Source organism: Pelodiscus sinensis, chromosome 15, assembly GCF_049634645.1.
Source record: "Pelodiscus sinensis isolate JC-2024 chromosome 15, ASM4963464v1, whole genome shotgun sequence".
NCBI classification, from domain to species: Eukaryota; Metazoa; Chordata; order Testudines; family Trionychidae; genus Pelodiscus; species Pelodiscus sinensis.
The window spans coordinates 6,306,768-6,331,704 of record NC_134725.1 but is presented as its reverse complement, the minus strand read 5'-3'; the positions used below and the strand labels follow the sequence as shown (position 1 = coordinate 6,331,704).

Genomic DNA, 24,937 nt, shown 5'->3' with positions numbered 1-24,937 from the left:
TAAAAAGTGATCTTGGGTATAAAAAGGTTGGAGACAACTGATTTAGAGTGATGTAAAGTGATGGAGGAACAATGGGATGAAATTAAGGAGAAAATGTAGGTTGGATACCAGAAGAATATTTTAAACAGCACACTCTATCATATCACAGAATAGTCTCCAGATAGTGGATGGGACTAGAAATTATACTAAAGGGAACAATTCTGTATTTGCAGGGAAGATGAACTAGATGATCTAAAGTGTCTCTTCCATGTCTAATGCTTAAGTTCTATGATTCTGTGTCATGGCTTCTTGAAAAACATGCACGAGTGGATGTACATATCTCACCCCACCCATCTCAAAAAGTACTGCCCATATTCTATCATCAACCAAACCAATTCACTGGACAGGAAGGAAAATGCCAAATTGTTTGAGCAACAGGACAAGCAACTGCTTAGTTAAAAAAAGATGAGTCTTTCACTATGTCTCTGGAAAATGAGTGACTAAGAACTGTTGTGAAGAAATTAAATGCTCCATAACAATAATTTGTTTTAGTCTGCATTTTATGCCTACATCCCAGCACTACATATTTATTTCTACAAATTCATACACTTGCCAGCACCTGAAACCTTAATGAAGTAAATAAGGACTTGCTGTAGAAAACCTCTTCCCAACTACTTACACTAGAATAAAAGTAGACAGAATTACATTTTAGAAACATGTTATGTAATTGGAATGAATCCTCTTTACGTTTTGTGAAACTAGAAATGTAGTGTTCTAGGGTTATATTTATGTCTGCACTAAGGCACATACAGCACATTTTGTTCAGTTCAAGGTCATCAGCGTCAAAATATGAACATATTCATTTGCTTTTACCTTAATACCTTGAAATGATACAATGGTATCTTAATACAATTACTGCTAGCAGCAAGTTGTATGATAGCTCCTTTTTGGAAAAGTATACATTGCCCTAAAATTAATGGCACAGAGAAAAAGTATTGGGGGAGGGGGCTTGGGTAAAAAGCGGAGAGACAAGCAGCTGTGCAACAGAGCCTGCATCTGGCACACCCTACCCCAACTCTGTGCCCCTTGTGCTCCCAAACTCTATCCCACACTCTGTACCTCCTCCTACATGTCTGGCCTCTTCCTGAAATTACTGCCCAGACCCCACAGCCCCTCTTTTACTGCAGTCCCTGACTGGAGCTCCCTCCTGCACCCCAACTGCATCCCACACCCTTTCCATTAATATAATAGAAAAGTGTAGCCCATGACCACATACCAAAATTTTTTGAATACCCCATTGCACAAATTACTGCCCACCCCTGATTTATGTCAAGATGTATATTCTGCAATTCTAAATGAAACTTTTGGCATTAGAGAATACAAACCCTGGCAAAGGTGAGCTATATGAATGTTTTGTCCGGGTACAAATCTGAGAGGTGCCGTCACACTTGCTGGTATCTAAAATGTGGTAAACAAGAGATGAGAAAAACTACAAAACAAACTAACTGAGGGACTGGTTGAAAATGGTGTGTCGGATCTTAGATGACATTTGAGGTGCTTTTGGTTTGTAAACAACCCTTTTATAAACAGAGAGTGTAGATGTGAAACACAATTACTGTATAAGAGGAACATGCTACGAAATAAGAATTGCTTCCCAGAAGCTGGGACATGTAGGTCTCCTTTTTATATTTATGTACTACTGGGGGGGACTGTGCTCTCTGCTCAATATACTCACCAAGCCCCCTCTCTGGGAACAGGCAGCCCCCCTGCCTCTCCCTGCTGGCTGCTGGGGAGGACTAGGTGAAGGTGTGGCAGTCCCGGCCTGCCCCCCTTCTCCCCACAGGCCACGGAGCTGGGCCGAGGCTGGGCGAGCCATGGCTCTCTCTACCTTGCCCTGCACCCCCGGCTGCTGAGGAGGGCTGAAGCCATGCCAGTCCTAGCTCTCCATCCACAAGGCAGGAGAGCTGGGCTGAGGCCCTAGCTCTATACTCTGCAACTGCTGGGGGGAGGGGGGGCAGGAGAGGGTTGGGCCGTGGCAGCCCCAGCTGTCCCCTGGAGCTGGGGCGTGGGGGGAGGCAGCACAGCTCCAGCCTCCTCAAGCACTGGGGAGGCTGAAGGGGGAAGGAGGTGGCAGGTGGGACACAGTGACGTAATGACATCACTATGTTGTCCCACAGGAATTTAAAAATAAATAAATAAATAAATAAAATGACAGAGAAAGCGAGAGAGAGAGAGAGAGAGAGAGAGATATTTTGTTTTAGAAAATACATTGGCTAAGTTTTGCTATTTGGTTCTTTGATCATTTTTATTATTGAACTGCAAATATAGTTAATTGGCCGCCCATTTCAATAAGTAATTGACTGTTGTTCAGTCTGTGCCATTTTAATTTGTATATGGAGGCTAGCCAACTTTGAAGGCATCTCATATGTAGATGGTCATTAGGGACGACAAACGTGGAAGTGGCCATGTGCCCCAATAGCTGTAGGAATTCCTGAGCTGTGCCTCATGGGTTGCTGAGAATGGTGACAATGAGGGTGAGGATTGCATGGAATCTTTCATCTGGTACAGAGACATGGCTGGTGGTGGAGTCGAGATGACCTATGAAGCTGATTTGTTGTCTGGGTTTTAATGTAAGTGTGCGGTACCATATTCAGTCAAGCTGGTGATGGTACAGGTTATTAATGCTATGTGCTTCTCTGTGTGTGGGTTGCATTGGAGCTTGAAGTGGTACGGCAGGATCAAAGGAGATAGCCACTGCTCCAGAATGAATTGGCAGCACTGTGACGCTATTCGGCACCAGATTCAGTGAGGTAATCACAGATGCACTCTATGAGGCAGGCAGCTGACAGCCCTTTGCATCTGCACCATTCAAAATGGCCATCAGCTCAAGGTTGGTGCCAATGGTGCCTGCCAAGCACTGAAGAAATTGAGTGCAGCTTTAACTTTTTTGTGTTGTGTCTGAGAGGTGAAAAGGAGGAAGCTTCTCTTTTCTTCCCAGGCTTCCTGTCTTATTCTGATGTGGGGGTAGTTGTCTCAGGTTGGATGCAGGTCTGAGGGAGTTCTGAAGAAGCAAGAGCTTCAGGTGCTTCGTTGTGCACATACTTACCTTGTGCTTCAGACATATGTTTTTGGACTACATAGGACTCTCCCGAACAACAGACACAGTCGAATGACCTTCCAAAACAAGAATGGCCTCTCTTGAAGAGGCACCCCTCTTGAATCCTCGATAGCCCAGCACGTTCAGTGGAGAAACGAGGTTTTTTCCCCCCTTCTATGAAGGAACTCTAACTGTCATTTACTAACTGCTAGTGAGGAAAAATGAGTTTTGACGAAGGAAAGGTAGCAGGACTACTGCTCTTCATCTCTAGTCAAGGATGAAAGAGAAGGAACTGAGGAATCTGGGTCATGCACATGCTAGTTTAACAATAACAACTCGCAAGACAGGCAGAGCATGTGTGTGGTCCAAATGGATTCTGCTGTCAAATTCTCCAAATGAAGGCACTGGGACCAATCCTAATATGTTCCAATCATGAGAGGATTAATTAGAATACTAAAAAAGCCCTTTCTGAGTCATAAAGAATAAAAAAGCTGTTAAATCAGTACTTTCACCCATGCTGTATTTGTCCCACAATCTGCCTATTGACCACCTCTGCACTATGTGATTTGTCACCACACACAACATGGAAGGCCTTACAGTCAGTCACTCTGAAGGAAGTGGGTGCTTCCTAACAAATGAGGCTGTAAATAATGGATTGTGATGGTTGCAGCACGTACAACAACCTCATTTAAATTGTGTGTTTAACTATACAAAATTTAGTTAAGATCAGGTGGCTGAAACATGGAAGGAAAAGACAGAACTAAACATTACTAAAATACAGAAGTTATCAAAGCCCAGGCCAAAAGAGATCTCATCTGGGAAAAAGAACAAAATAACCAAAAACTCCTATCTTGGTCAAAGCTTAAATATACAAATACAAATAGCGGTTTAAAAATATAAGCAACTTAAATGAGTCATCTGTTCATAATTTGCAATTTATACACATGCCCCCCCCAAACTCTTTGAAAATCTAAAATCATTTTAAAAACAAAAAAGTTCAAAATTTCAGTAGTAAAAGGTAAGCAAGAAAGTTTAAAATATTTAGTCTTTCTTAATAAACATGTAGCAAAGGACCTCAAATTTTCATCTTTTTAAAAATTCTACCGACAACCCTAACTTTGTTAGTTAACTCATCAAGTGTCCTGATGCTTTCACAAAGTTTAACTTTTTTTTCTTAACTAATTATTATTCAACATAAAATAAGTGAAAATAAATAGAGAAACACAAAATAAACACCCTAAATCCCTTTGTCAATAATAAAGCAACTAAAACAATAAAAATCATCATTAAAATAAACATTTAAAAATAATGAGAGGTATTCCTATAAAAATACAAAATAAATACTTCTTACTTAACATTTTTTAAAGATCAAAAAAGGCCACCAGCTGGGTGGTTTAAAAAAAACAAAACAACCACCACCCAACCTAGCATACAGACCCACATACACACACACACAAAATAAATATAAAACAATAAAGTCCAACTATTAAACTCCTATTCAAAACAGGATGTGAATGGTTAGATCACCTTTACTGGGTGATACTGATGACTTATGGTCAGTGGGCTGCTCCAGCTCTGTGGGACCTGGCATGCCACAGGTAGGGACGCTCCAGCATGGAAGGATTAACTCCCACTCCAGCTCTACTCCTGGCTGGGGCCGTTGGAGGGGCATCTGCCCATGACACAGCGCTGGCTCTGGCCCCAGCCGGGGCCACTGGAAGAACAGCCACTCACCACATGGCGCCAGATGTGTCCCTTGCTGGGGCCTCCAAGGAGCAGCCACCAGCAATGCGGCCTGCAGCTCCAGCTCCAGGGAAGGGCGGAAGCTAGGGCCAGGCCCACGTGGTGGTAACAGGGCGGGGCAGCCACCCGCCATGGAGCTCTGCCCAAGAGCAGCCGAGCAGCCACTGCACGGCTCTTCTTAGGAGATGGGAGGGCAGTAAATTTTTGGTGCATGCCTGCACAGGCGCACATCTTAGAGGGAACCCTGACTGGGACGCAACTTAACTTAGAGTGGGGCATCCACTGGGACATCTCTAGGGTAGAATTTTAGCATCCTAAAACTAATTGGTCATGTTAATCTTCTCAAAACTCAACTCAGCAGTAAGTTATTTCCAGCATGGAACAAGAGTAAGATGAATAAATATCAATTGTTTTTTAAAAGAAAAATAAGAAAGTTTATCTACATCAATTAAAAAAAAATTATTTAAATTATAAGTTTTTCTTTTTAAAATTAAACCTATTATATATGTTTTAGAGTCTCTTAAGACATTTAAATAAAAACAAATATGTTGAATCCACAAGCCTCTATAAAACTTCTGAGTTAACTGTTGCTTTTCTATATAGAGAAAGAATTAAGGGAAAAAATGTAACTTTTTACAACAGACCAGTCTAATTTAGGAGACTGTCTCATTTTCAAGAGACAAGGTGAAACAAGGAACAAACTCCAGTCACTTTCACTTAGACACATTTTCACTGACTGTAGTTAGTCTCTCAGTTCAATAAATCATTTAGCTGTAAATTTGAAACAAGTTTTGATGAGAAGTTTATGTATACAAAACATCTACAGTGGTTTTATTCAATAAAAATAATTTTATATGCCATTTTTATGATTAAATTATAGTTACCATCCTAATGCAGCTTCACACAAATCACTGGAAAGAAGCTAATTACCTAGTAAATAAGGAATATATCATTCACCATTGTTATTCACAGTAAAAATGTAAAAGTCAATAAAAATCTGAAAATACGGAGCTATATAATTTCTTGAATAAAAGGTATAGTTATAGTTTACCATTCTAGATAGCAAAAAGATGAACCAAATCTAATGTAAATGCTCTATTTAGCTGTAAATCAGCATATTATGATGGTTGAAAAACCAATCAATGAGAGTGCACTTTTAGTAACTGATGTATAAATGGAAAAGTTGATTAAAAAAAATCAACACTTTCCACTTGATGATTTAAATCAATCCACTCTGAACAGCTGCATGGTTTGTTTTAAGGAATTTATTCCTCAGCATATTAGTTTTTCAAGCCAGGTCACAAATCAGTGTAATGACTGTAAAAGTATTTGTTTTAAAGGAAAAATAAAGGTTTGATTTGCTTTTTGCTTTCTTCCTAAAGAAGAAAGTTAAAGAATAGACTCTATGGGAAGAGAAAAAGCCCCCACAGTATTGCCACTTGCATTATTTGTAGTCATTTGCATAACTTTAACAGGAAAATTGTATTGGCTACTTGATGGGTTCAATATGGAGAGCAAGATCGTTCAGTGAAAATCAAATTAAAAGAAACTCCAGCACCTCCTTCTCTTTCTTTCCTTTCAGAAATCAACAAGCTAGATTTCAAGAGCTTGTCAAATTGCTTCTTAAATAAAGCTGCATTGCAAAATACAGTATAAGCAACTTGAATATAGAGTATAAAATGTAGTGTCCTTCCAGCTATATGTAATATGTAGCACATTCTGCTCCTGCTGCTTTTCTGCTTATATTTCTAGGAGAAGGAAAGAGTTCTTTTGTTTTATCTTGCTTACACAAAAATTATTTAAATAAAAGCTAATAATGCAAATAACGAAACTACTACCATCACGTCTAAGAAACTGTATCTTTAGGGAGTACTGTATACCAGCAGAATGGGAAGAATTTTCTTACACAGACTAAATGATTAAACCAGTATCTTCATTGAAACTCCTACACTGAAAAAAAAATTAAGTTGGTTTGTGTGAAGGCAAATGGTGTAAACCTTTAAACCAACTGTATTATTCTCATGATAACTTTACAGATGGCCCTGAACAACACAAGGTGTGTTTGTAATACATATATATGAAGCAAAAGAGGAAATATTTTCATCAAGACAAGAAAAAGAATTTTAGTTAATCAGAGCTCCTATAATCCTACTGCTTCAGGTCTTCATTGCCTGGCATGGCAAGCCATTAACTTATTAAACCTACAGTTTACCTGGTTAGCAATTTACAAAGGATTTTACATCCCTCATGGTGGCACTCTACATCTAAGGAATGAATAAATAATAATAAATAATGATAATAATAATAATGGTAATAATAAAATGGAAGACAAGTCCTTAAGTGGTGTGACCAAGCACAATACGTTCAGTTGTTTTCTGGTGTATGAACTCTTGTCAACCAGAGAATTTGCTAAACCACAGGAGGTCAATGTTGTTTAGCAGCATCACCAACACTACTGCTTACTGGACTCTTAGAAGACATTTAGAGGTACATTAGAGCTAAATAACAGCACAGAACCCTTAGAGCCAAGACTGATGGCTGTAAATAAACTTTATAGGAATGCATGAAACACAGCCACCCCTATGATAAGTGGTCATTCGGGTAACTAAGGTCATGCCAGACCACAGATGTTGCCGGATCAAAGAGTGCTGTACTCAACTCATTATGCACCCCCCATTAAATACCGAACTGATACAAGATTCACTACTTTACCATTTTCATTCATTTTTCAATGCTCTTCTGAATGGTGAATATATTATCTATCATAGAATGTGTCTGTCTGTGACTGCCTAAGTCCAAGAACTCCTCCTAAAAATTAAGAGACAGAACTACCAAATTTGGTAGGCAGCTTCTTCTTACCCTAAATTAAAGCAAGGTCAGGTTTTGGTTGTGCCAGGAAAACAGGAAGTTTTCCATAACATGGAAGGGGAGGGGAAAGAGAGGAGGGATGCAATACTCATGGCCACCACTGGGGGCAGCGAATATAGGGGACAGCTATATTGCAGAATGGCCACTGGGGGCAGCCACACTAGCAAGACAGTGGCCAGCTGGATATGTAGCTCAATATGACTGGCCATCAGAATTGGCTCCCTTGTGTCAGATGGGAGGGAGGAAGCTCATCCGTTGCGGCCCACCCGAGACCACATAGTGTGGCCCTACCCAGGAGAAGTCAGGGCTGCCAACTAGGGATGTAAGCAACTAATTGACTATCCAATAACCTTATCAGATAGTTGACTGACCCAACTAGTCTCTATCAGTGAGAGGAGGAACAAGAGTCAATGTGTGTGTGTGGGGGGGGGGGGAGAGGGGGCGAGGGAGTGGACAGCTTAAAAACTGGTTCCCCCCAGCATCGTCTCCACAAGGGGCAGGGCAGGCAGAGGCACAGCGGGGAAATGGCATGAGTGAGGACTGAAGCAGCTCCTGCTCACACCGGTTCCCACTGCAGCGCTTCAGCTTCTGAAATGTAGCAAGGGCCCTGTGGTCCTGGTGACTCTTACTACATTTAAAATGCACATCTGCAGTACGGGTGGTTCTCAGAGGCAGCATGAGCTTGGATTGCTCTGTCTCGGCTCAAGCACGCTCCTGGAGCTACCCCCACAGTGGCTCTATAGAGTGGTCCTATCCACAATTTAACATCCTTACTGCCAACCATAGCCCACCTAGTGCACCCCTCAAAGAAGGCCAGGGCTGGGACCAGTGGCCTGACGCCAGAGCAACTGTATACTAGGGGGTGGGCCACTGGTTACAAAGGTCGGCTCCTGGAGCCCAGCCCTCCGCAGACCTGTTGCAGGGCAGGTGTGTGTGTGTGTGGGGGGGGGGAAGCTAGAGGCCTGCACCAGCCCCATGCCATCTCCTCTGCAAGACTGCAGCACAGGAGGGTGGGAGCTAAGTGTAGGCTGCAGACTGCCCACAGAACCCGAGACCTAGCTCCCTCAAAAGGCTGGAAGCCACGGGGGGGGGAGGGGGGGGGGGCCGAGAGGAGGGCGGAGGAGGGGAAAGGGAGGAAGAAGGAAGCTGAAGGCTGGGGCCAGACCATGGAGCTCTGCCTTCATCTCCAGCTACAGGGTGTGTTGGTAGGGTTGCCAGGTGTCTGGTATCAACCTGGACTGTCTGGTATTTTCGCCTCCTGTCCAGTAAAATAATTCAGAAAATAGCAGACACCTAAAATGTCCGGTATTTTCTGTTTTTTCCCCCTTGCCAGGAGGCGAAAATACTGGACAACTGGCAACCCTACAGCACACTCGGCAACTGGGCCAGCCCTCGGCTTCCCTCCCCCCCCCTGGACCTCCTGCTTACCTGGTTCCGCAGGGAAACTGCATTCTGGGTTAAGAAAACAAAATGGCCACCAGCAAAAAGCCTAAAGACCAAGGGGAAGCAATGCCTTCCCTGGGTCTTAGTGCTTAACCGCTCCTCTGTTCCGATCCCTATTCTGACTCTGCACGCACTAAAAAGGCCATGATGTTTATTTGCTGTTTTATTTAATTTTTTTTGGCTTAACTCTCAGAGTCCTTCATTCTGGCACCCCCTACTCCCTGCTCTGAGCTCCCCCTCCAAACCCTGTGCCCGTGGCTCCCTACAGCCTACCCTCTCTTGTACCCCAGCCCTTTTTTTAATTCTAGCAAGACAGAAAAAGTGCAAATACTGTCTGTCAACAAGCTCTATCTAATGTATGAATCACTTTCCTTCTTTTATTAATACAAACTTCTTTTTTCCTTCATTTTTGAAAAATACAATTATTTAAACAAAGCATATACATTTTCCTTTTATTGTCCAACAAACCCAAAACCCCACTACTTTATCTGAAGACCTGAGCAACGCCAGGTACATCTGCTAGTTTAATATAGAAAGGAGAATGTTCGTAAGTTTGTGCGCTAATCACTTGGACACTATAAGAGCTACCGCAACCAAACTTTGCATGGGATAAACCTTCTCCTGGAAGAAAGGTTAAGGGACTGTGGGAGGGTGTGACAGGGGCCCCACTCTCCCTCCCGCATTAGCTCCCCTGGTGGCAATGCGCTCCCAGGCCGCCGCTATTCTGGGCCTGTGGTGCTTGCGCAGAGATGGTGCGCGGAGGATCGCCCTCACGGCGCAGGTGCGCCTCAGCGTGGAAAAGGGCGATGACGGTTAAAACCGGCACCAGGCCAGACACCAGGGAGGGAAAGAGAGAAGGAGGAAGGGGGAGCGGGATCGGCTCTTTTGCACATTGCCACCCCTCCCTTCCCCGCCACCTCTCTAACTGCTGGCCTGTGCCCCACACAGACAGCGCCCCGCTCCTCACCACCCTTCTCCCACCACACCTCCTTAAATGTCACCCTGTGCCCCACACAGACAGCACCACTTTCCTCCCCACCCCTCACCTGCCACCTCCCAAACTGCCACCCTGTGCCCCACACAGACAGCATCCCCTCCTTCCCACCCTTCACCCGCCACCTTCCTAACTGCCAGCCTGTGCCCCACAAAGACAGATAATCTGATTTTCTTCCACCACATCTGTCCAAGTACCACCTTATCTAATAAGATATCCAAACTTTGTATGGGATAACCTTTCCTTCAGGAGAAGGTTTTAAGGTACTTTTGGACCTGATCAGGTTCCTGCCCTGACCCCTGTGGTACCTGCAGCCCTGGGCGTGAGCTGGGGCAACCCTCCTGCGTGTAGCCTCCTTGGACTTGCCCCCTCCTGCTTGCGAGGTTACTGATCCTCTTCCTGCCCCCCCGCCAGCATGCAGTACTCCCACTCCCATGTGCACTACGGCTCGGCACCCGCACTCCTTCCCTCCCACGTGTAACCTTCCCTGTACCGGGGGTTGCTCCCCACCTGCCACACCCCCTTCCAGAAACCAAAACCAAAGTCAGCCAGCCTTTCTGCTCAGCTTGCTGGGCTTATCCGAGCAGAAGGAATCCGTGTGCCTGCTGCAGCGCAGGGGCCAGTTAAACCCTCGATGTGTTACACTGTTGTGAAGCCAGCCGGCTACTGTTCATACTGTGAGTGGGGCTCTTCTGGGTCTGGTTCCAGCCATCGGGGTTAGATGTGAGCTCTGAGCTTTTGCTTGCCAAGGCAGGGCAGGTGGATCCCTGAGCCAACCTTGCAAAGAGAAGTCCCCTTGCTACTGGCCGCATAATAAGAACATAAGAATGGGCGTACTGCGTCAGACCAAAGGTCCATCTAGCCCAGTAGCCTGTCTGCCGACAGTGGCCAGCACCAGGTGCCCCAGAGGGGGTGGACCTAAGACAATGATCAAGCGATTTGTCTTGTGCCATCCATCTCCTGCCTCTGACAAAGAGAGACCAGGGACACCATTCCTACCCCCTGGCTAATAGCCTTTTATGGACCTAACCTCCATGAATTTATCTCTGTTCTAGTTCTAGCCTTCACAGCCTCCTCTGGCAAGGAGTTCCACAGGTTGACTACGGGCTGTGTGAAGAAGAACTTTCTTTTATTAGTTTTAAACCTGCTCCCCATTCATTTCATCTGGTGTCCTCTAATCCTTCTATTATGGGAACTAATGAATAACTTTTCTCTATTCACCCTCTCCATACCACTCATGATTTTATATACCTCTATCATATCTATCCTCATGACTGCGTACTGTTTTCCTGGGGGACGGCTGCTCAGTTCTGGGGGGAAGAGGGTCCTGCTGCTCTCAGAGGGTCGGATGTGGGCCAGGAGCCATCAGCCCCCAGGGTCTGTGGCTCTGGGGGTCCCCTGGCTCAGGGTCCCCTCCTTTCCTAAATTTTGTTCCTCCGGTTTCCCGAGCAACACCGGGTAAGTGTAGGTAGTATATTATATTTAAGTCATGTCTGAATTTGGCTCAGCATGTATGCACGGGCCTACATTTTTGATGCAAAAAATCTCAGCTATTTTTTGTATCTAGTTTTACAATTTTACCTCTACAACTTTATAATACAGGAAACAATAGTTTTTAATTGGACTTTAAATATTTCAAATAGATTTGCTTTTACTATAAATACATTTGAGGCTGTCAATCTACAACTAGATTTTTATATTGGAAAGCATGCATAAAGGCAGCTGGGTAATAATTAAGAACTGGCTATTGAGTAAGCATGTTGGAATTTTTCCAAGACGTACTTTACATTTTCTAGTTGGACTTTGAGTCACTGTATCTGCTCTCAATCAATGTACACTCATGGTAAGAATTTAGGAGTTTAGCTGCTGTTGCTAGAAACCATAAAATCCTGTGGTTTTGACAGCTCATGGTTTGCCAGCAACATGAACAACCACAGGACACACCTACTGACCTGTATGTTCCCTCTTCTTGGCTTTAGCGCTCTCTCCTAGCGTAGGTAAATAACCATCTCCTTTCAGCTTCCACAACTGTTGTTTGAAGTAGAAACCCAGAAACCACAGAGTTGCTGGGCGACTATGAAAAACAAGCCCTTTACATATAGCAATATGTTTAGATCAGTTGCTGCTGGTCCAAAGGTTTAGAATGGGGTGAGGAACCTTTTTTGGGTCAGGGGCTGCTGACTCACAGAAAAATCAGTTGGGGGCTGCACACACGTGAGAAGCCCCTGTGAAGGAGAAAGATGCTCCTCACATTCCCCTTGCACACCAGAGCCTAGGGGGGCCCAGCCTAACAGATTTTGTATGCTCCAGCCCTGCAGGTGAGTGGCTAGGGGGCTGGTGAGTCAGCACAGGCTTCTCAATGCTGAGCCTTGGGAACAGACCCAGGCAAGCTGGGGGCCACATCTGGCCTGAGGTTCCCCACCCCAGTTTAGAAAATTTAGGTAGAGGAGTCATTGTTAAGGTAAGGAAATCACTTGGATTTACCTACATTTACACATCTTAAATCAGTTCATCTCAACTGCTCAATAGACTACAGGTCATCACAATCCTGCAACAGTTTTTGTAATGACTGATATAAAATCTGACAAGGAGAAAATGAGCATAAAGGTTGGGTAAATAAATTTCAGCCAGTGGACAAAGAGGAAATGTGACAAAGGGCTAAGAAACAAGTAAGAATTGAATTATCCTTAACAAAAATGTAATTAAAAACGTAAACAGAAAGTGGTTCTGTAGCACTTTAGAGATTAACAAAAATATTGATAGTTTTTGTTAGTCTCTAAGGTGCTACTGGGCCACTCATTTTAAATGTTTTCTTTAAATTACAGACTAACATGGCTACCCCTCTGAGTCCTAAAAACTTGATTAAACATTCATGGTGTAAAAACCCTCCTCACTGATCTCCAATGATACTTGCTCCTCAAAAACAATGCTAAGAGGAAGCGGACCTACAATAGCAGTGTTAATGATGACAAAGGGATGAAAGAATGGCTTAGTGCTTACCTGCTTCTGTGCTGAGGCTCCCATATGCACCTGACAGAACTTGACTGCCTGTTCCAGGGCTGCTTCCTCATCCACCTGAACAAAGAAGGGCATTTGTTGAAGCTAGGATGATCTAGTACTTGTCAGGAAAGCCACCACTGATTTCAGAGAAACAGAAGCATGCCCTTGAATCCTAATACCACGGAGGTAGGACTCTGGGTCTTGCAAACAATGCTTTTGTCCTGGCAAGTCACTCTGTAGCAAAGGACCATCTTGTTCATAGGCAATTTAGTGAGATAGTCTGAAGCCATTTGAAATATGTGGCTCCTTTTATATATTTTGTTGGATACAGCATTAACTGTTGCTCCCTGGTTTAATCTGGCTGATTAATCTGTCACCAGTGCAACAAGAAGATTAAGAATATGTTAACAAACTCATTGCAAAATTTCAAGTTGGAAATGCTAAAGGCTTACCTCTCTACAGTCTATCAACTATCAGTTAACCCTACTGACCAAGGAAGCAAAAAATAAAGTCCCTTTTGTACCCTCTCTGCCAAGATAATAAACCAGAAATGTTAAACATTATTTTAATGTATTTTACCTTATAGATAAGACATCATGCAACTTCAAAAAATTAAGAGTTCCAAAGTAAGGATGCATTAGGGACTTATGTTCCTAACCTACGTTTAGGTTTTGATTATAATCACTCTTGATTATAATCACTCCCTGCCATCTGATTCATAAAACGATAATGGTAACAGAGACAAGGTGGATGAGAGAATACCTTTTTTATTGGACCAATTTCAATTGATGAGAGACAAACTTTTTGAGCTACACAGAGATCTTCTTCAGGTAACAGAGAAAGCTGTGCCCCCAAAATCCTACCAGAGGTCAGAGAAAGTAGAAACTGAGAGTAAAGTCACTTGCCTGTTTAATCAGCATGTATGTTTCTGACATGATTTTCTCAATCCTGCCCAGGTCATAGGCCATGACCTTTTGACCTTGTTGCCACACCCTATAGGCATCCAGTAATAGGGTTTTTCCAGACTCTGCATCATCTAGTAACTTCCTCTTTCTATTTGATCTCTGTACAGCTTCCTCTGCAGGGGCTCCCTGGACTGTTCCTTTAGCTGCCTGTTGTTGTTGCTGTTTTGAGCTGATACTTAATTCCTCCAGGGACAGTTCTGCAGTCCTGCTTTCAGAGGTTTTGTCCTTTATGTTCCTGCCAGACTGAACACGATCGGGCTCAATATGTTTAAAGGAAGAATCTATTTTTTCAGGGTCTTTGGAATATCCATCAAAATCCATGGGTTCAACTGAACCAGGCCCGAGGACCTCTTTCATCTCCTTGTCATTTTTATCCTCTTGTTCCAATGTATCCATAGCATTGACTGTTGGCCCCTGGGTCCCTTCTTTTACACCATTCTCAGAACCACACACTGCTCCATCAGAGAGAGCTGATTTTTTGGGAAGGACCTCTTTCCCCTCTTCAGCACTAGCTTTGTTGGAGACATCTGTCGTCATCTTTCCTAATGCAAGGCTACAAGATTTGGAACCTTGGTCTTCTGATACCTTTTAAAAAAAGCATTCTTTAGAATTATCACCGAAATCAGAAGAAGCTTAGTGTTTGAAAGCTAACTACTGGCAACAGGAAGGCTGACATAAGGACCGTTGCTGTCTTTTGTGCTAAAGAGAATGTGTTTAATTAGTGTTCATTCTTGCTTAGTCCTAAAAAGAGTTAGTTAACATTAATTCAAGTCATTAACTTTAAAATGGGTTATAATAGTTTGATGAAAAGATCATAGTTGAACCAACAGCACAGACTAGATAAAACTGCAATAGCAGGTTTATGTTAATCCTAAATTTCCTTTTGTTGCTTAAGTCTGTACTATATATTTGGGTTTTGATAGCTAGAAATTCCTCCATTGTATTAGAACCAAAACCAAATTATTTCTTTTGGCTTCTAATGCTAACATAATTTCATAATGATCTTTTAGCTTGCTAAGACATAACCTTCTCTTGTGTTTATAAGCTTAAAAGATATCATCGACTCCGATATAACATTTTAATTTATAAGCTTCAGTGGGTTGTGCCACTACATGTTTTGTTAGTCTTTAAGGTGCTGCTAGACTTATTTGTTTTTTATTTTAATTTATGGCTTTGCTGTGGAGAAATCTACCTTTGGAACAGCTCCATAGTGTACCTTCTCCTCTCAGACTAGGAACCTTACATAGCAGTTAATAAGCTAATTGAGCAGTCAACAGAATTTCCATTAACTACCTAATTAGTTGGTAAGGGGGTTAGTTCCCTGGAGCGGAGTGAGCTCTTGCTACATTTAAAAGGCAGAGTAGCAGTGGTCTGGGACATGTTGGTTCCCCCATTGTGGCTCTTCCTTTTAAATGTCCTAAGAGCTGCCTGATACAGGAGGCAGCAAGGGTGGGGGTGGGGAGGAAGAAAATAGTCAAGTATGGCTCAACTACCTGATGAGCCTAGGCTTATCAGGTAAGTTGACTACATGACTAGATGCTTACATCCCTATTTCAGACCACAGCTGATATAAAATGCAGTCATTCTTACTACACTCTGATAGAAGAACTGCAGTATAAACAAAGGTCCCAGCTTCTTTAAGCTTGTTTTCTGCGAGTTTATTAGTGTGCATTACTCTTAACCAAAAAATCCTTAGACCAGAGCTCTTCCCTGGAAATGTATTTGGCTAATATGCTTCCAAGCTCCAGTAAAGGTTCTTTGAGGGCTTGTCTACACATCAAATTGCAAAGCAATCTAAATAGTGAATTTACAGCACACTAACTTGCTGCACAGTAACATTCAAGTGTATACTGTTACAGTGCAACTGGAATGGAACTTGATGTGCTCCACTCTAGGATTTTCACTGTACTGTAGACGTGCCCAAATGGGATGCTGTTCTGAAAAAAGCTAGTGTGCTGTGAATTGGCACCCTGGCTTACCACAAGGTAACGTGCCTTGCAAACAAGCCCTGAAACTGATTTAACTTGCAAACAATATGGAAAGTTGGATGCTGACTGATTCAGCCATTTAGTTCTTTTTCAGAGAGACATGAAACATACAGCTATTCTTTTATTCCTTTCACATAATGACTGGAATCTGAATGATACCAATGAATGAAAACTATAAACATATCTATGCATGTGGTTGTGATGAAAAAGCATTAAAGAAATAATCCAGATTTACAGAGTGTACATTTGCTGGGCTAGCAGAGCCTCATGTTCAACTAACGAAAAATCCTGAGCCAAATTTTATTCACTTGCATTCGTTTTATACTAATGGAATTATGTGTGTGTGTAGAGCGGCTAGAACAGTTTTTTTCTAACTTCCACAATTTTAAGGAAAAACAGAAAAGTTCTGGCTTTCATGACTGAGCAATAAACCACCATTACACTGCATCCGTGACATTTACTGGGCAATTGTTTAATGCTTTTTTACCTCCGTTAGCTCGTTGAGTGTGTCCTCCAACACTTTCACTGTGAGAACAAAGGCTCTTTGCGCAAGAACCTGGCGATCGGCATCCCGTAAGTACTTCCTATGCCAGGATGAGAAAGGAAATTAAGCACCACCAAGTTCTAGGGCTTTAAAAGCATGAATAAATGTAAATTTTCTAAAAATAACAATCTGTTTGGAACAGATGTTGCCGGAAAAAGTGAGCAAAAGTTTATATTTCTACACCAAACTGCTTCAAACTTCCTCCATATCCCTCCCAAGTTTGAAAGGCATTTTATGGAAAGTGATATTTGTACTGGCAAGCAGGGATGTAAAATCCTATTTAATCAGTTAATTGGTTAATGTTACGTTAAACTGCTTAAACAGGGGTGTTGTGGGCTCGGCTGGACTGAAGTGCCCCCCCCCCCATCCATGGTGCAATGGGCTGCTCTGGCCAGGCCAGACCTGCCCCAGGCAAGGGCTGCTTCTGCCAGGCTGGAACGCCCCCATCTATGGCGTGGCAATCCACACCAGGATGGAGCGTCTCCCGCCCATGGCGTAGAAGGAGCTGTTCCAGCCTGCTTGGGACTACTGCACTGCAGCATGGGTGGGCAGGGAGCTGCTCCAGCCAGCCAGGTCACTGGCTAACCAATAACCAGTAAGGGTGATGCCTACCTGTTAACCACTGACATCCCAACTGGCAAGACAGTGATACAATTATCTGTAGGTATGAAAAATGTGGGCAAATGGTGTACAAGTTTTCCCATATAACTCTTTCAATACTCCTTGAACTCTGGCCTACAGCATACTCTTTAATCAAAACTTGGACTTCTCCTGGCAGAGGATGTTAATTATGCAGAATTAGGCTAAAATGTTAGGTGTTTTTTGTAAAATAGATTAATGTCCATTTGAGGCTAAGGGGAGTTCAGTAGATTCATTTCCACTTGTGGTCCAAGTCACTTTTGTATCCTGATTTCTAGAATTAAAAAGCTAGTGAAATAACACATGTAATTCCTAATGATTATTTACAATAAATCCTAACTATTTACATTAAGTGCCACAGAAAAGTGATATTGAGTGGAACCTTCTTAAACTACAGATTTAACCCATCTTCAATAAAATAGTGTAGTCTCAGTGAGCTACCATTCATAACAGTGCATTTCACTTTAAAAGAACCAGTTTCCACAGAAAAATGTTCTCAAAACCAGTTTTGTCCATCCAGCTTGATGAAAAACATTTCAGCCTCAGAGTTCATGATTTCTAAGCAGAACTGGCTACAAATGCAAAACACACATTTAGACAGAAATGCACCAATTGTAATGTGTATTATAGTATTTATCTAATTAAATTGTTTTCTATTTTGTTTTTCAAATGAATATTTACTGAACTGATGACAATTCTCTGATTTATTACAACTAACGAGTTAAAGACAAGGATATTAAGGACTAGTCGACTATCCGATAGAGGCAGCAAAAGCGGGGGTGGTTGGTGGAGGGGGAGAAGGACTTCAAAGCGGCATGGATCCCGTGGCAACATTTCAAAATGGGTAGCGTGCACAGCTGACCCAGGCTCCATGTGGCACTTCTGCTTTGAAATGCACAAGAGCCCCCACTGGGGCTTTTGTACATTTCAAAGGAGGAATGTGGAAGTGCTTATCGACTAGTCAAGTAGTCGATGGAAAGTCCATCGACTATTCAACTAGTAAATTAATGGATATTTAACATCCTTAAAGTCATAAAGAAAATCCCAATTTTCAGTGAAACAGAAATATCAGATATAATAGGCACATGGTTTATGTACCCAAATATTATCCCTTACAGGCACCTCACATGGCTATAGCTATTTTAGACAAGTTAAGAATACACTGAATTTAATGTTAGAACTGTAAATGAATATACTGTATTTTGAGCACAGCCTGAACTGACTTGATATAAATTTAAAGTCTTCTGTCCTCCAGTACTTTTGACAGGCTAAAAATCAACATATTTTTAGCTGCAACTTTCCTGAACATGTGATCACATATACACAAATGTACTGCACCATATACAAACCCTCAAGCTTTTACACCTTGAAACGCCCAGTTAGCGGTGTGATGCCTCTAAAACTGATAGCTTGTTATCATCCACTTCAAGTTCAATTTCTTAAAAAGTGCATACTGTACATATCTGCTTCCCACTAATCAATTTTACCATGTTTTTTATTTATCCTGAAATATTTAGATTCTGGCCTCTCTCCTTTTATATAAAGTTGTCATTAAAATGGCATTCTTTCAAGTCGAATTGCAAGACTGGAAGAGACCAGGGGTCATCAAAGTCCTGTCCCCTGCACTCATGGCAGGACCAGCACCATTTAGACTATGCCTGAGAGGTGTTTTTCACCTGTTCTTTAAAATCAACTCTTACATCAGGGCTGGGCATTAATTTTTGATGGGCGGGCTACTCCAAGAATTTGCAAAGTGGTTGAGGGCTGCAGTCTTCCGTGATATTAATGGAGGAGGTCTGGGATCTGGGATGGAGGTTGGATGCAGCAGGGAGCTTGTGGAAAGAGACTGGGGTGCAAGAGAGGGCATGGGAACTGGGAGGGAGTTCGGGTGAAGAAGGCAGCTGTAATCTGGAGCAAGGGACTAGGGTTCAGGAATTTGGGTTTTGACCTCGGACAAGAGATAGTTGTGACCTGGGACAGGGAACAGGGGTGCAAGATCTGGGAGAAAATATGGGTGCAGGAGGAGGGGCAAGAGGGTTTGGGTTATGTGGGGTGGGAGACAGAAAGTTGAGTTATGTGGGATAGGGGTACAGGAGGAGGGACAGAGAGTTTGAGTTGTGACCCAGCACAGGAAGGGGCTGAGAGGGGATATGGGTGCAGGAGGAGCAGAGGGTTTGGGTTATGTGGAGTGGCAGGCGGAGGGTTGGGGTGCCAGAGGCAGGCTCTGGCGGGGAGATGTACCTACTTCCTTCCAGCGGCCTTCTCAGGCAGACTCCTTGCCTGCCTGGGCCCCGCACTGGCTGCAGGGGCCTATGGTCTTTGAATAGCTAGAATCTGAGGGGAGGGTGCTTTCAAGCTACCTGTTGAAAACAGGGATTATGCTGGGGGCAGCAAGTGAAGCCTCCCTCTCCTTCCTCAGGCTCTCAACTGTTCAAACAGAGCCCCACAGCAGCTGCTTTTCCCAGCAGCGTACGGTGGGGAGGCAGGAAGCCTGCCTGAGGCTCCTCAATGTATCCATAGTCTGGATCTGGCCAAGGGGCTGTATTTTCTCCAGGTCTATCCTACATTGTGACAGTTGCTAAAAGCCAGTGAGGAGCTATTCCATCATTCAGGAATTACAGGGACACAAAGTATCTGTGCCTAAAATTCTGAACATGCCAGAATTGATGCCAGAGAGGAGGAAAAGGGTGGTATATGCTTCTATAGTGTCTGACCCCCATGAGTTTCCTCACAAAAGACAAAATAAAGTCAGGAAAGCAAGCTCAATGGCTGCTTTGTGCTGGAGGAGTTTAAAGCAGCTCTATTAGGGATAAGAATCTGGCCCTAGGAGTAATAGGTCTCAGTACCATTTTTAAGCATAGGCAGAACTTCCTCAAAACCATATTAATTGACTCTCTTGTAATACTTTCTTCCTTCAGCAGAAATACAAATAGTGTTAGAAATCAGGGTTTCGGTTTTTTAAAGCAGTTATGTATTTTTTGCAAAGAAACAGAAAAATGGGGAGAGGGAAGAATATTCAAAATGGAAAGAAAAAGTATGGTAAGTGAAGACTAAACATATAGGCCTCACTTTCCCTGATCAGGTGTCCTCTGCAGCATGGACGAGACTTTCAGCAGGGTGTTGTAATCCTTGAGTTGAGACAGCACATTCAGCAGCAAGACAATGGAGCGATTCATATGAGATGCAAAGCTGCCTGGGCGGTCAATTTCATCCACAGGGATTCGCCAGATTCCCTGAAAAGAATTCAAGAGAAGAAGCCTTTAAAGATGGATCCGTGGTAAAAGAAGATAAAACTAAAAATATGGATCAGGTTCCTCTGCGTTCTGTGGTTGCTGTTTCAGTGTGAGTCGGGGTACAATGAATGAGGTAATGCAACTGTTCTTTAAATAAAGAAATCTGGATAAAGAACACAGTCTTACAAAACCCAAAGCACACACCTTTGACATATTTGCCAATGAATTCCTGAAAAAGGCAAGAGAAGGTTAATATTATGAAGGTTTTTCCTGAACTTGGCACAAGTTCAAAGATTTTAGTGTCACAGAAACCAAATCTTATTATCAAAGAAAACAAACTGAATGTTTGAATACAGTTTTCCTGATCTAATTCACAGACTTGCAATTGAACTGTCAGTCAGCTACTGTAAGCATGTATCTTCAAAAAGGCTGTTAACATAAAGTCTTTATTTGCTTGGTGGCTGTGCTGATATTACTATTAAAGCATTAGCCACGGAGCAAGAAACCTCTGACCTGGTATTAATAATGTGATTCCTCAGTTTAATTTCCCCACTCGCAAATTTTAAACACACTTGTGCTCACATCCTGAATTTTAACTAAATCTCAGGAGCCAAAGGAATCTTTGGGAAAGACACTGCAGACAAAAGCAATGCTTAACAAATATGAGGGGATTTCCCCCCAATATTAATAAAATGTGTTTAAGATGGATATCAGCCAGATTTTAAAAATTATGTTCAAACAACACACATAAATCAGTAGTGGTGGCAGAGATCACTGACAGCCTGGACTGGGGTCATCTGAAAAAACAAATATGACCATTGCTATACCAATACCTATTCTCTTATTATTTCCCTTGTTTAATGACGGAAATTCTCCAGGGGTACATCTGAAGAATGGAAACCTCATCTTGACCATGCTGTTCATTAAAGCTGTAGGAAGAATCACATTGATTTGAGAATGCCCGTTAAAGAGTAAATCTTGCTTTCCAAACTTGTCCAGAATATGAGGCAAATATTTAATCATTCCTTCTTGTTTAAAATGGATGTTAACTAACGTGAATTCTTGTAAACATAGAACTGCTGGAATTTTTAGTGGTTATACGTTTAGACCAGTTTTTTAGCTGGTTTCATGCAAGAACTGGCTCCATCTGTTCCCGTGCTGACACTGATAAAGAGAGTCAGCAACGGGGAAGGGGGGCAGGTGGCTCCATAGGAGTGGATATGCACTAGGAGGTGGCTTGGAAGCTGTTTCTCATGTGTAGCAGCTCCCACCTGCCTCTCTTTATCAACGGTACTGCTGCCTATCAGATGCAGGAACAGGGAGGGGGGAGAGAAGGGGAGAGGTGAAGGGAAGAGAGAGGGAGATGGCTCTGTGGGAGTGAGTGCTGTGAGGAGCCAGCTTTTAATCTGGCTCCCCCCTACCCCACTGCACTGCTGTCTCCATGGGCGCTGATACATGCAGGGAGCTGGCTTGAAAGCTGGCTTCTCACGTGTGCTGTATCCTGCCTGCCTCCAGTCCATGCTGCTGCCTCTGTATCAAAGGCAGCAGCATGGGGGGCAGGCAGCAGCATGGGGGGCAGGCAACTTTGCAGAAGCCAGTGCTCATGGGGAGCTGGCTTTTAAACCCAGTTTCCTCCGAGCATTGGCTCCTCCCGGCCTTCCCCCCGTGCTCCCCCCGTGCTCCTGTCTCTATGGGAAGCAGTGGGGAGGAGAGGAGGCGCTGGGGAAGCCGGCTTAAAACCTGGCTCCCCACGGGCACTGGCTGCCACTTCCCCAGAAGAAATAAGGGGGGAGGTGCACGTCATTATTGATAAACCCAGGATTATCGATAATTGTATAAATGACTACACCCTAACATTTCTAGTTTAAAAGTCTTGTTTTGTTATTTTTAGCTGTACTGTAATGTGAACAAAGTTCTTTAGAATGTATTGAAAGGTGGAAGTGAAGAAAATGATTACAGAAACTCTCTCCCCCCCCCCCCAAAAAAAACCCACCACACATGACAGCTAAACATCAAAAAGAGCTATGTAAAAAACCTGTCCATGGTAGGTCTGCCTACTACTTTTTGGTGAATTTGCAGCTCTACCCCCATAAATGTATTTAAAGATTTGTAAACTACTTATATTTTCTCCCCAACGGGGGCCAATTTTCCATGTTTTCAAAAGAGTAACACTGACTTAGGCTATGTGTAATGTTCTGCAGACTTTTCTTCCTCTTGCTTTCCACAATGCTCTTTTCCCCCTTGTTTACATTCACACTACCCCAGAGTATCAGAGGCAGCAGCACAGAGTGGCAGAGGTCTCCTCAGGAGTGGGATTGGAGTGCACTGGTTGCCAGTCTCACACCTGGGGACTATAGAAAAGTCAAGTAACCAATGAAGATTCATGAGGTTCATAGACTATTCAATTAACCGATATTTAACATCCCTAATTAAAGCCCTGTGATTATGCTTCTTGGGTACACCAATTCTAAAGATACACCAAGAAGCCAGGTTATCATTAAACTGGTTTCCAACAAAACCTCAAAAGAGGAGTTGACCTCAATGATGGCAACACACAAGTAGATAAAACAATCTTCCTAGCTGATGCCGCTTTGGTTCTTTTATAAATGAATCATAGGAATGGAAAGCAGCTAGCTGTGTAATCTCCTAGTTTGTTCTGACAGGGCACACAACCCTGTAACCCAAATGTTCCCTATGGATAGATTATGGCCCCCTTCAGACAGGGCTGCTCTTAGTTTCACCCAGATGCCCCTCTTCTAGGGCATATACGTCCTTATAGACCCAGTTACCCCAAAGTACAAGTCTCTCTATTCAGGTACAGGCAGTACCCGAGTTACGCGGATCCGACTTATGTCGGATCCGCAGTTACAAACGGGGATTTTCTCGCCCCGGAGGACTGGAGCGGCAGGACGCCTGGTCCCGCTGCCCGCCTCCTCTGGGGCGAGAAAAGCTGCTCCCCGTCTCCCTGGTCTGCTGGGGGAGCCAGCAGACCAGGGAGACGGGGAGCAAAGTGGTGGAGGACCCAGGCTGGACCCGCGGCACTTCCAGTTGATCTGGAAGCGCCGCGGGTCCGGCCCGGATCCTCCGCCACTTTGCTCCGCGTCTCCCTGGTTTTCTGGGGGGGGGACGCAGCTAGTGCCCCCCCCAGCAGACCAGAGAGACGTGGAGCAAAGCCTGGGGCCTGTGGTACAGCAGGTGGGGCGCTGCCGGTTGGTCCTGCAGCACCGCTCCTTGGCGCTACTGGACCAACCCAGCAGCACCCCAGCTGCTCTGCCCCAGGAGTCCTGATTCAGCCGCTAGTGATCAGTTTCAGCAGCAGCTGAATCAGGACGCCTGGGGCAGAGCAGCTGGGGTGCTGCTGGGTTGGTCCAGTAGCGCCGAGGAGCGGCCGCGGTACTGGACCAACCCAGCAGCACCCGAGCTGCTCTGCCCCAGGCATCCCCAAGTCAGCCGCTGCTGAAACTGACCAGCGGCTGACTACAGGAAGCCCGAGGCAGAGTTGCTCTGCCCCCGGCTTCCTGGAATCAGCTGCTGATCAGTTTCAGCAGCAGCTGACTTGGGGACGCCTGGGGTTCTTAAATTGAATCTGTATGTAAGTCAGAACTGGTGTCCAAATTCAGCCGCTGTTGAAACTGATCAGTTTCAGCAGCGGCTGAATCTGGATGGCAGTTCCGACTTACATACAGACTCAACTTAAGAACAAACCTACAGTCCCTATCTTGTACGTAACCCGGGACTGCCTGTATATATGGCCCCTTTAGGACCAATCCCAAAGTACAAGCCCTCTATTCTGATATATATGGCCCCCTTGGTCCAATCCCAAAGTGCAAGTCCCTCTGTAGGGTTGCAGAGGGCCTTTGGCCTAGCCCTTCAGTGAGATTCTCCCACACAAGCTAAGGAGCAAGGCTGTGGTGGGGTGGGAATGTAGGGGGACCCAGGCCCTCCCACTCCACTGGGTTCCAGCCTAGGGCCCTGATGGTAGTGAACTTTCACTGTCTGCTCGGTGGGGATGCCTGCCAGAACATGCTGAGCTCCCGGAGGTCAATCCTCCGCCCTGGGCTCCTTCCTACCCCCTCCAACGCTGGGCGCTGTCCTCTGCGTGCAGCTCCCCGGGTCAGTCCCAGTCCAACAGTCTCCCTGCCCAATGCAGTTGCTGCAGCTGTTGTGGCTCCTGGGGCGGCCGGCGCAGTTCTCTGAGCTCCTGCCCCACCAGCTATTCCCTCTGACTGAAGGGCTGCCTGGGCTTTTATCCTCGGCCTTACTCTTGAGCACGCCAGCAGGATCGTAGGGGTGGGGCCTGTTTGGCCAGGGGAGCTCCTGGAGCTTCAGTGTGGAACAGCACCGCCCCTTCACACACGCACTTCCAGCTTCCAGAATGCTCAAGTTCAGATGAGCACAGTTTACATGGTTTCTTTTATAAAGTTATGGTATTTCCATTTTTTTT

General features: G+C 44.1%; 1 protein-coding gene across 4 annotated transcripts in view; it reads right to left on the bottom strand.

Moving 5' to 3' along the window:
• CABIN1 (calcineurin binding protein 1) overlaps positions 1-24,937 on the bottom strand; it is a 257,094-nt gene that overhangs the window by 36,535 nt on the left and 195,622 nt on the right. For all 4 annotated transcript variants that reach the window (XM_075897952.1, XM_075897954.1, XM_075897953.1 and 1 more), the window contains exons 30-33: positions 20,330-20,493; positions 16,565-16,661; positions 14,030-14,674; positions 13,125-13,199 (exon numbers count right to left, since the gene is read on the bottom strand). In XM_075897952.1, coding sequence (XP_075754067.1) covers positions 13,125-13,199; positions 14,030-14,674; positions 16,565-16,661; positions 20,330-20,493 — 981 coding nt within the window. The remainder of the gene's footprint in view (positions 1-13,124; positions 13,200-14,029; positions 14,675-16,564; positions 16,662-20,329; positions 20,494-24,937) is intronic.